The sequence below is a fragment of the Dendropsophus ebraccatus genome, chromosome 3, assembly GCF_027789765.1.
Source record: "Dendropsophus ebraccatus isolate aDenEbr1 chromosome 3, aDenEbr1.pat, whole genome shotgun sequence".
NCBI lineage: Eukaryota > Metazoa > Chordata > Amphibia > Anura > Hylidae > Dendropsophus > Dendropsophus ebraccatus.
Genome location: NC_091456.1, coordinates 125,871,930 through 125,884,960, shown reverse-complemented (window position 1 = coordinate 125,884,960; position 13,031 = coordinate 125,871,930). Strand labels below are relative to the sequence as shown.

General features: G+C 41.6%; 1 protein-coding gene across 4 annotated transcripts in view; it reads left to right on the top strand.

The window, feature by feature from the left end:
* CSNK1G3 (casein kinase 1 gamma 3) overlaps positions 1 to 12,235 on the top strand; it is a 111,622-nt gene extending 99,387 nt beyond the window's left edge. For 3 of the 4 annotated variants that reach the window (XM_069962640.1, XM_069962642.1, XM_069962643.1), the window contains 2 exons: positions 4,912 to 4,935; positions 9,770 to 12,235. In XM_069962640.1, the coding sequence (XP_069818741.1) occupies positions 4,912 to 4,935; positions 9,770 to 9,824 (79 nt within the window). In that variant the 3' untranslated portion in view covers positions 9,825 to 12,235. The remainder of the gene's footprint in view (positions 1 to 4,911; positions 4,936 to 9,769) is intronic. The other variant, XM_069962641.1, reaches the window with a different exon arrangement.
* Positions 12,236 to 13,031: the final 796 nt, after the last annotated feature.

Here is a 13,031-nt window from a genome sequence, read left to right as displayed (position 1 = left end):
GCCATACGGGGTATCTGTGCCCTAACTCTGCACCACCCCTCCGTCCCTCCTCCCCACCCTCTTCATCATTAGGAATGCCACTGGAACATTTTCTACATGCTGAACATTGCACAGGTGCTTAAAGGGGTACTCCAGCGGGGGAGGGGGGGCATTTTTTTCCTGGGACTGGGGAGGAGGTGGCTGAGGGAAACAACGTCCAGTGACATAGGCGGGATCTTAGCGGAGTTGAAACGGATCCCGCCTCCGTCACTGACTGGCTGAGCGGACCTGAGACGTCACGTCTCGGGCCTGCGTCAGACACCAGGAAGCGGCCGGGGACCGGAACGCCGCTATGCAGGACCCGCTGCTGGAACTGGGGAGGTGAGTGGACGTCATTTCCCTCAGCCACCTCCTTCCCCGTCCCAGGAAAAAAAATGCGCGCACACACACACACCCTGCTGCAGATATAGCACACACACACACACACACACACACAGCCTGCTGCAGACATAGCACGCACACACAGCCTGCTGCAGACATAGCACACACACACAGCCTGCTGCAGACACAGCACACACACACAGCCTGCTGCAGACATAGCACACACACACAGCCTGCTGCAGACATAGCACACACACACAGCCTGCTGCAGACATAGCACACACACCAGCCTGCTGCAGACATAGCACACACACACAGCCTGCTGCAGACATAGCACACACACACAGCCTGCTGCAGACATAGCATACACACACACAGCCTGCTGCAGACAAAGCGCGCACACACACTCACACACACACACACACACACACACAGCCTGCTGCAGACATAGCGCGCGTGCACACACACACACAAACAGCCAGCCTGCTGCAAGACATAGAGCACACACACACAGCCTGCACCAGACATAGAGCGAGGACACACACAGCCTGCACCAGACATAGAGCGAGCACACACACACACACACCCTGTTGCAGGCATAGCGCGCGCGCACACACAGCCTGCTGCAGACGTAGCACACACACACAGTCTGCTGCATACATAGCACACACAGCCTGCTGCAGACACAGCGCGCCCGCACACAAACACACACACAGCCTTCTGCAGACACAGCGTGCCCGCACACACACACAGCCTGCTGCAGACCTAGCACACACACACACACACAGCCTGCTGCAGACATAGCGCGCACACACAGCCTGCTGCGGACATAGCATGCACACACAGGCTGCTGCAGACATAGCGAGCGCACGCACACACATACACACAGCCTGCTGCAAACAGAGCGCGCGCACACACACACACACACACACACACACACAGCCTGCTGCAGACATAGAGCGCGCGCACACACACTCACACAGTTGCAGCCATAGAACACTGAACCTGTAATATTGATACAAGCAATGTACTACTGAAAATGAATAAACTAGATAAAGGGATAAATGCAGGCAATATGCCAGTCACACCGAAAAATCTATCAACAAAAGACAAAGTATTGATATAAAGAAATCAAATATCACAGGACAGCTCAGGGGGGTGGCAGGAGCAGAATCCTGCCACCCCCCTGGGCACCCCTATTAATCTTAATCATTTTTAGTTATCAAAATGTGGGTTTTTGCAACAGCTATTTCAGTTTGATATATCTAATAACTGATGGACACAGTAATATGTTAGGATTGAAATGAGGTTTATTGTACTGACAGAAAATGTACAATATGCATTCAAACTAAATTTGACAGGTGCAAAAGTATGGGCATCATATTTTCTTGATTTGAATACTCCTAACTACTTTTTACTGACTTACTGAAGCACTAAATTGGTTTGGTAACCTCATTGAGCTTTGAACTTCATAGCCCAGTGTATCCAATCATGAGAACAGGTATTTAAGGTGGCCACTTGCAAGTTGTTCTCCTATTTGAATCTTCTCTGAAGAGTCACATCATGGGCTCCTCAAAACAACTCTCAAAGGATGTGAAAACAAAGATTGTTCAACTTAGTTCTGGGGAAGGATACAAAAAGTTGTCTCAGAGATTTAACCTGTCAGTTTCCACTGTGAGGAACATAGTACGGGAATGGAAGACCACAGGGGCAATTCTTGTTAAGCCCAGAAGTGGCAGGCCAAGAAAAATATCAGAAAGGCAGAGAAGAAGAATAATGAGAACAGTCAAGGGCAATCCACAGACCACCTCCAAAGACCTGCAGCATTATGGTGTCACTGTGCATCGGTCAACAATACAGCGCACCATGCACAAGGAGAAGCTGTATGGGAGATGGTGCAGATGGTGTCACTGTGCATCGGTCAACAATACAGCGCACCATGCACAAGGAGAAGCTGTATGGGAGAGTGATGCGAAAGAAGCCGTTTCTGCAAGCATGCCACAAACAGTTGCCTGAGGTATGCAAAAGCACATTTGGACAAGCCAGTTTCATTTTGGAGGAAGGTCCTGTGGACTGATGAAACAAAGTTTGGTCATACAAAAAGGCCTTATGCAATGAAATGGGTAAAAAAAAAAACAACATTCTAAGAAAAACACTTGCTACCCATTATAAAATTTTGTGGAGGTTCCATCATGCTTTGGGGCTGTTTGGCCAATGCCGGCATCAGGAATCTTGGTAAAGTTGAGGGTATCAGCGGATTCTTGAGAATAATGTTCAAGAATCAGTGACGAAGTTAAGGTTACGCCGGGGATGGATATTTCAGCAAGACAATGATCCAAAACACCACTCCAAATCTACTCAGGCATTTATTCAGAGGAACAATTACAATGTTCTAGAATGGCCATCCCAGTCCCCAGACCTGAATACCATTGAACATCTGTGGGATCATTTGAAGTGGGCTGTCCATGCTCGGCGACCATCAAACTTAACTGAACTGGAATTGTTTTGTTAAGAGGAATGGTCAAAAATACCTTTATCCAGGATCCAGGAACTCATTCAAACCTACAGGAAGCGACTAGAGGCTGTGATTTTTGCAAAAGCAGGATCTACTAAATATTAATATCCCTTTTCTGTAGAGTTGCCTATACTTTTGCACCTGCCAAATTTTGTTTGAATTCATATTGCACATTTTTTTGTTAGTACAATAAACCTCATTTCAATATTTCAATCCTGAAATATTACTGTGTCCATCAGTTATTTAGATATATCAAACTGAAAAAGCTGTTGCAAAAAAAACCAAATTGATTACGATTAATAGGGGTGCCCAAACATTTTCATATGACTGTATGTCTTCTCCTCCTCCTCCTCCTCCTCCTCTATATTACACAGGATATCTTCATATTACACTGCTGCTCATATACAGTCATCCAGCATCCAGGAAGAGAACAGCACAGATCTCCCCCCACACAATGGACTCTTCCAGCTCAGAAACAAACTACCAAATAGTGACCAACAACTTTTCCCCCGACCACCCTTATCTAATCGGGCCAGTGTCCTGTTAGAATGTTGCTCCTAAAATATATTGATGAGCAAAACTTATAAAACTCATATCAAAACTCAATTCTATATATTTTTTTAAAGATTTTCTTAAAGCTGTCGAAGTCGGTACATTTTTTCCAACTCAAACTCCAACCAAAACTAACTCTGACTCAGACTCCATGACTCAGACTCCACGACTCCACAGCCCTGGTTCACACTGGTCAAACAGGCGAAAGTTCCAAACAAAACATGTCAATTCTTTGAGCGGAGGCTCACAACACATTGAGAAACTGAGGCAGGTGGGATTCCGAGCAGAGACCGCTCGTTATTTCTGCCTGCTTTACCTGCCTGTGAGAACCTTATTCTGCGGATTGTAATGTGCCTGTCTCCCACAATCAGTAGGTGATGGCATAACCTGGTTGTCTGCTGTCACAACCACCCCTCGCCCCCTCCCAGTAATAAGACACTGTGTGTTATTGCAACCTAATAGTTATAGACTTCTCTTACATTGATATTAAGGAGAGATTTAGCTGTAAGCTTGGTTTCATCTCAACTTTAATGAACAGCAATTGATTCATTTTGTCTGAAGAAAAATATTGCTGTGCTCAAAATATTCCATTTGCAGGGAAAAGTCAGATTCTCTGTTACAGTCCTAGGATACCTGAGTGTCATTCTGGACTTTTTTGAGCAAACTGAATGCTTTGGCTTTAAAGACAGTACTATTGTTTTCAGACACAACAAATTGATTTCTGCTCAGGGAAGTTCACCCGAATACATGCTTACTACTTATAAAAGTCACGACAACACTTTCTGATGTTTACGCAGGAGTGAGAAAATGCTGCAAAATAAGAATGCATTTATAAATACAAGGAGTAATAGTTTATTTGTTAAAAAATGCAAAGTAAATCATAGTCTTGCTGCAGAATAAAAAATTTGGAGCCAGTCAGGTGCCTCCCTGGTGCCATCTTCTCTTGCAGAATTTTTCCCACACCTGCTTAAAACATTTGCACAATACGGTACAACTGTTTCTGTATATAAACACAAATGTAACATATTGATTTGGAGAAGGAATAATGGTACTTTGATGGGGGGGGGTGCAGTCCTCTTTTCCTGGAAGGGGCTTTCTCTTTTGAACAGAAGTGCTGTGATGTTGTGAAGTGACATCTGCTCGGCAGAGGCCTGACACTTGACAACTGTTCTCCTGAGCATACATATTTGTAGGCAGGAAACTCTTACATGAACTGGTAATAGTTCCCATTCAAGTTAGTTCTTTTACTTTGTCTATGAACATTTACAGTGTTCTCTGTATAATTACCCTTGTGTCATATAACCCCGAGAGACTAACCTGTTAGGATCTGACCTAAATTCACTGCATAGGGAAAAACAAAATAAGTAAGTATATGTTGCATATCACATCTACTAAAAAGCAGACAATCGTTGCATATGTTGAGGTGCTATGTGGCTCTGTGTCTGATTTTTCTCCTTTTTCCCTTGTGTTCTCCCCGTGCATAGCTGCCAGAAAGTGTTGAACATGTGGTGAGTTGTCCATAAGCAGAGGCAGGCAGAACAGGCTCCATTAAAATAACACAAATCCATTGCGAAGCCATCCTAGATTTATGCAGTTATTGCCTTTAACATCTCACTTTAATATTTCTAGCATTAATAGCTTTGTGTTCTACGTGTCAGGAGCTGTTTTGCCTGCCGCAGTTTGTGTTTGTGTCGGTGGAGTAGAGTTTTGTGCACTGTTGCCTGTTACATGTCATATTCTATTACAACTTCATCTCTTCATTGCTTCTTTTATCTGCCACCCAGGTTAACTTGTAGTTCAAAATGGCTGCCTTTTTTAATTTTCTTTTTGGTTTGCCTTTCCCCTCTATTTATGTAGAGTTTTATATCTGGTTAGTGGATGACAGCATGCCTTATCTTCCATTTTCTTAAAAAGGATGGTTTTTATATTTTGAGTCCCATATTGATATGTCGTTTTAAGCTATTGCTGGCCATGTATACTACATACTACAAGACACTTCTCTAATGTCTTTTTGAGAAAATACCTTTATTTAATAGGATGAAGTTTTTCCTGTCCAGACATTGTTGATAAAGAATACACAATATCAGATGTCAAGATGTCATGTAGCCCTTCCTCATTTCTAAAATTATATGATGCAAACTGTACAAGGGTATTAACAGAGGGTGTTTATAATGGTCCCCCTAGTCACCGTTTCCACCTAGTTATCCAGGACTGTTTGTGAGACGTACAGAGCTAGAACTATTTTTTCACTGTAATTTTTCAAAGGTTTTTATACTATTAAGCTGAGATCACATTTAGAGCCTTTGTTGCAGCTTCCGTCATAGTCAACGGGAACAGTAGAACATGCAGCACTCTTCTGTCCTTCAAAATGTCAGACACTGCAAGAGATCCAAACAAATCCCATTATATGTCAGTGAGGTGGGTCAGGCACTGTTTGCATCCTTGCAGCAACAGATCTGGCACCCCATCAGATATATATATTTTTTCCTTATCCCATGACTGAACAGAAAAAGATGTGAACTTGGCCTAATGTGATTTATTTTATTGCGCTTTTAAAGATTTTCTTTTAATAGTAATATGAGTAAATAACCTTACAGCTGTTACAAAAGTATATAAAGCCATTGTGGTGGTGGTCTTGGAAGCACTTGGCGGTGAGCAGATTAGTTTTGCGCCTGTAAGTGCCCGGTCGTGTCTGTACCAGCTTTTTGCATTACGATTAACTTGCGTGGCAGATCGAACACCATTGGCTTTGCCTCCTGTTCTCACTCCCTCTTGTTCTAATCAAAAGCAATGCTCTCAACTTCTTCTTTTTTTTTTTTTTTTCTTCTTAGAAGTATTATAAGTATCCTTGCTCTCCAGGCAACCATAGTTTAACAAAAACAATGTTAATGCTTCCACGTTTAATATAAGCCACCTCTAAGATATATATGTATATTAAGGGAATAGAATGAGATTGTGGCTCCATTATTTAAACATAAATGAAGTAAATCTATGATCATTGTGAGCGCTGCATTTCTACTGACCTCAATTCAGGCTGGTCTCTCAGTTGCCATATTTAGGTCAGAAGAGACAGGCTAAGACTGGTTTCTATGTGCATCTGTTACACAATGCTTCTAGCATCTGTTGCTCTTTGACTACTGAACAGTTTGCTTTTTTTTCCTTAAAATTCAGCAGTTATAGTTTATAGCATAAATTCTAAGTTGTGGATTGCATGCCTTGTCTATAAATTATTGATATCCCCCCTCCCCCTCAAGTTGAGAGATGTACTAGGGATGTTCACTTCACCATAGCTTCAAACACTCACTACCACTGTCATCTTCACATTTGTGTCTTTTTTTTTTTGTACTAAACTGAAAACCTTTCTGCAAAATGTGTGGGCCAGAGTTATTGCTATTTTCCAGTTAGTTCCTAAAAAAAATTGGAAGAATAGAAATCCCTGGGCGTATTAACAAATGTAAGATGAATGCAGAACACTACTACAAAAAGTTACAGGGATCATTGAGGACCTTAAAGGGGTTATCCAGCGCTACAAAAACATGGCCACTTTTCCCCCTACTGTTGTCTCCAGGTCAGGTGTGGTTTGCAATTAAGCTCCATTTACTTCAATGGAACTCAGTTTCAAAACCCCACTTAAACTGGAGACAACAGTAGGAGGAAAGTGGCCATGTTTTTGTAGCCCTGGATAACCCCTTTAACTGGTGTTCCAGTAGTTGTGTTGGGAAGAATAACACTAGACCATGCTAGAATCCCTGGCCATCCAATATTACATAACAGAACTGTAGTATACACGGCTGAGATAACAGATTGGGACAGTAGGGTCCCGTTCAGCTGGCAATCATGCAGAACTAATAACTAATTTAGTACTCCATTAATTGCCATGGTTTCTTGGCAGATACCAGTGAAATACAAAAGCCATGCAGTATGCCTGTACCTGCTACAAAACTGTGTCAATTTATGGTACACTGCTGTCCCAGGATGGCAACATTTAGACCCATTTTAGGCTCTGTTTGTTTATATTGTAGGTTTTCAGTAAGGGCTTCAGATGGTACTGCTATAGTATAATAATCAAGCACTCTATATATAGAATTTGTAGCCAACTGTAGTGCATTAACTCAGAAGAGCCATAAGCTTGATGTAAGGCCTTAATGTAGCATTGTCTGTGTTAAGCTTTCATGAACTGATAGGTGACAGGTGTGCATGTGACTGTCACAGTGACTGTCTTAGAATATGGTGGAGATGTAACAACACACTTCGGTCTTATTCATTTAAAGAAAAATGTATCATCAGGAATTTAGTTTTTTTGTGGGGGGGTTTCAAATTGTCCATTTTACTATCTATATTATAAAATAATTCCTAAGTCTTGAAGTCTTTTAACACTTTCTGTTCTGTCTGTGGTGGTAAGTGGGGGGCTTCTGTTAAGTGATCTGTACAGTATTAAGGCCCTTTTACACGGAAGGATTATCAGCAATATTTGGCCGTTACGGGCGATAATCGTTCCGTGTAATAGAAGGCAACGATCAGCCAACGTGAACGGTGTTGGCTGATCATTGCAGTTGTTTGTCTTTCAACATGTTGAAAGACAAACGACAATGATAGCATTGATCTGCCGCAGTCGCCCCCTGCGGAATTCAGGAGCAGCAGCAGACCGCCGCTATCCTCTATGGGCTGCCCAGACGTTCTTTACCATGCAATAGTGGCGGCAGCGAGCGGGGCACGAGAAGCGAACGAGCGCAGACATCGCTTGTTGCTCCTCCCAGTTGCCTCCTGTAGTAGGGGCTTTACAGGGAAAGTGGCGACAGTAGATAACAAAGACAATAGGTAAGGCTCACAGCTTGGCTTTGCCTTCCCTGTGGAATGACCTCATAGAGGTTACAGAGCATGCTTAAATGGGTCCCATACTAAAGAACATAAACATACTAAACCTGTCTACGGTCTAGACATGTTCATTGTGTCCATGTCCAAGAAGCTTGCTGTAAAGCATTTCACTAAATGCTGTTATGAACAGCCTGGGCATGATGGCCACCCTAATAATAATATGCTAAAAAAATGAAATGAATAACAGATTAAATGCGTTATCGGTTAAACTAAACTAGGTAATGTATTTTTGTTAAAGGGAACCAGTAACCTCCCTGATGGAGAGTGAACTGGCCCCAGTACCTTATAGCTGTCAAGCAGAGCTCTCAGACACTGTGCCTGGCTGTCCTTAGTTGGGCAGAAACTATGCACGCACACACACACACACACACACACACAAACAAAAAGTTCTGGTATCTAGGCTTTGTGTAGCCACAGTGGCATGTAGTCACGCTGCCCCCACCCTTTTCCAAGCTCAGGCTGCCATTTAAATGTGAGTGGCTGGAAAGAAGCTGGAGGCAGGGTAGTACATGGAACTGTTGCTCTGCCCCATGCCTAAATGTCGGCACCGGCATTAAACATGGATTTCATGAAATTGCCGCCCTATGGAGTCTGCTGAGCACAGCGTCTAACAGCTGTGTCCAGCAGCTATAAGGTACTGTGAACAGGTCACACTTCCTCAGGAAGGTGATTGGCTCCCTTTAAAGCCCCTATTAAAATCAGGTTTTTGGTCTCTGCTGTGAAAATATATCAGGATACCATTGAAAAAGTCAGTCTTCCCACATAAAGACACCTAAAAGACACATAAAACAAAACACTGTGTATACTGTTTGGTAATAGTTTTTTTTTTTCTACTATTCTGTCCAGCAGAAAAAGGCAGACCTCAGCATAAACCACCTAAATGGAGGCCAGCATGACACTTTTCTGGCCTCTGTTGGATGGTTGAGGTCATTTCTGTATGCGCCTCAGTTTTTAGACTGTTGGCTGTGTTCACCAGCTCTATGAACTGGAACATACATTTCCTGACTTATACAGCACAAGAACACTGTATTCTACAGCACAGCCATAGGAATATAGGCATTTTATAACTAACTGCAGTTTCCAAACAAAATCAACCGGTTGAAAAAGCCCTCAGTTACCGTAGGGAAAAATTCTTTCATAAATGAGAGCTTGACACATACTACTTGGTAGACAGTATAATCTGCCTGTATTTGCCCACTTGCCATCACACGATGGCCCCTGTAGAGTGGAGGACAGCACTATAATGTGGAATAGGAAGCCATGTTCTGTTCTGAATAAGAAATTACAGTATTTGTTTTTGCCCACACATTTGTCTTGAGTACATTGCCCTTCGTTCACTATAGTGGTATTCACGGAGTGACGTGTGTGATGCATGCCAAGTCCACTTGATGTCAATCTAGCACTGTAAGCCACAGCTCTGTCTCTTCCCTCTATCAGGTCTATTGATCTTTCTTTAATGTTTTTTAGGTGCTGTTGCTTTTTCAAGAGGAGGAAAAGGAAAACTATTCAACGTCACAAATGACTCTGGAGAAGGGCAGACCATGGGGAATTACTCACTTGTTCATCTGCTGTCCTGTGATAACAAAAGTCATCTCCACAACAACCACGTTTCTTTTTCTTCATATGTCTTTCCCCTTTACACAATATCATGTTCCCATGCTTCTGTTTGATTGTCTTACACATTTTCTTTTGTCCAACCTTTTAGAAGCTTTAAAGTTTTGTCATGTTAGCATTATTTCAATGGACCAATGAAGTGGTACAGACATGAATACCTGTCTTCAGCCAAATGTAGTTACACCGCCCTTGGGAACCGCGAGCTGTCAATAGTTGGATAACTCAGCAAGAGGCCATTTTACATGCGAATAGTGGATACGGATTGTTTGCTAAAGCTTTAATATAACACACTAAAAGTCTTACCCTTGGAGATTTGCAGTTTGATATTGGCAAAGATTTACAGTATTACTGAAATGGTACTGCATTAATCAATATTCAGCATTGCCTCTCTCTCCACCATGTGAATGGTACAGCCGCCAGCCAGAGGTGCACAGGACAAACCTGTCTGGACCCGAAAGTGGATTAGAACAACGTTCCAAGCGGTTGGATATAGACGCCTATAAAAATTATAAATTGTTTTAATGTTGTACCTCTAGCAGTGATAGAGAGAAGTTGAAGCCACAAGGACAGCAGTCCTTAATGTATATTAAGAAAAGGCATACTTCTTGGTAATGACTTGAAAATCGATACATTCATTGTCAAGAAACTATCGAACTGATGTAAGAAAATAACACTACATGGAGGAGAGGGGGGTTAAGAATTACTGAATTATGCATAGTGTAGCTGGAGAGCACTTTGTTCCTGCTTGATGCAGAAGAGCTTATTACTCCGTTAGTAGAAATCTCTGGATACGTCATGTGGTTGGAGTGTAAACCATTTTATTATGGCAGGGAGCAGCTATACTGATGGATGCTTCACTGCCTTCCTTATGCCTACAGTTAGTTGGTGCTTTCAAAATTGTTCTCACGTTGACCCAACTTTGCAGTTGTTGTAGAGCATGTGGAAAGCATTAGCTGGACACTTCATTCTCCATCATTTTCTTTGGTATGGAAGAAGTGTCTGCGTTATGGGGGAAGGGCTTTTTTTTTTTTTTTTTTCTTTTTGGCCCTCGTTTTGGGTGTCATAATTTAATCTCAAAATTGTTACTAAGTCCAGCCGTAATGTTCTGAGACAGAACTTTGTAGCTTCTGAGTGCTGAAGCCATGATAACTCTTTTTTATTGTTTAGCTGGTAAATTGGCCGACTTTTTCATGAGATTTTTGAAGGGAAGTGGCTAGAACAAATATTTTGACCAAACTCTGGTTAATTTATGTAAAAAAAAAAGCAAAACAAAAAAAATCCCAAAGTCACCTAGATCGATCCTGTATTTTTTTTCCTTGTCTTTCTGTGCACGCCCTATGGCTAATTTATTTATTTTTTAAGTCTGGTTTGTGGTAACATTAAACAATGTGTATTGCAGATAAATAAATGCACATCTTTGAGTTCATTATTGCATTTACAGGGATTTTAATTGTAATTTGTAATTTATTTTGGTTAACAACCAAGAGTGCAGTGCTTATTTTTGATGGTTTATGCGCTCACATAAAACGCTGAAAAATACTGATCTGATGGTTGTTTATTTTCACTGTCGCTGTAAATTTTTTTTTTTTTTTTTTTTACATTGGTCAAATACATGAATTCAACCCTCTATCAACTTCAATATTCATACTGCAATTCTCAGTCTGCCTTGTTTGTGTTATTGTCTTAATCTCAAGAATGATATATATATACATATATATATATATATAAATACATATATATTTTTTTTTTCGTTATGAAAGATGAGAGTTGTGGCCATTCTAATGTGAAATCACTTCTGTCTCTACAGTATTTGACCAAATTTTGTTGCACCACATTGTAAATACATGCAGCAAGTTATGTTTCTTATAATACATCTGTTTATTTTGTTTCTTGGTAGATCTTTCTTTTGTGTGGAGAGAAGAAGCTATTTGGCCTGTACAGTGTTTATATGATCTGAGCTCATCACACATAACAAGGAAATGTGTATATTAATCCAATTGTGGACTTCAGATATTTAAAATACAAAACCCTTTATTTGCTGCAATGACCAGTATGTAGACATTTTGCTTTTTAGCAATATTTAAGTGCTCCATTTACTGCCGTAAAAAAAAGGAGAATTTCTCCTTTTGGCAGCACAAAACTGGTCAATACTAGGTAATGCAGGTATGTTCAGGTTAAGCCAACGATGTTTTGCATTTATATGCTTTTTCCCTGTCTATACTAATGAAGTCAACATTGCCTGAATGTTAAAATAATGAATACATCCCTGTTTAAAAAGTATGTAACTGAAGAAATAAAAAATAAAGGTAGTTTTTTTAACGTGGCGTGTTTTTTTTTTTTTTTTCTCCTTCTCCCTAAAAGACTGTTCATGTATTAAATGGTTGTAATTGTGAAGTGTAAATGTTATTTCACCTTCTGACTTCTATAAAGAAAGGATAATCCCTTTAAATAACTACTAGTACACAATACTTTAAAGTATAGGTCCATAAGCTGTAGTCGGACGTCTAGGACTTCCACCGATCCATTAGAAGGGGCTGCAGAGCTAAACTGGGGGTGTGTGATTTATTTATTTAACCTCTTAAGGACGCATGACGTACCCGTACGTCATGCGCCCGTAAGAGGTGTTCAGAGCGGGGCCGCGCGGCGATCCCGCTATTAACCGCCGCGGTTCCGGGTAGCCGATCACCATGCCCGCTAATGCAGTAATCAGTTGCAGCTGTCAAACATGACAGCTGCATCAGATTACCGGACGCAGCTTATCCCTGGTGTCTAGTGGGCGAGATCTCCGTACCTGCTGCCGGCCGGGGACCTCTCCAAGATGGCGCCGTCCCCGGCTCGGCACTCGTTTGTTTTCAGCTGCAGCAGCCGAAAGCAGACGAGTGCCGATTTCATTGATCTTTGCTGTATAACTATACAGCAAAGATCTCAATGAGAGATCAGAGTGTATATACTAGAAGTCCCCTAGGGGGGCTTCTAGTATATGTGTAAAAAAAAAAGAAAAAAAAAGTATTGTTATAAGTAAAAAGCCCCCTCCCCTGATAAAAGTCTGAATCACCCCCCTTTTCCCAGGTTTTAAATAAAAGTAAATAAATATGTTTGCTATCGCCGCGTGCGT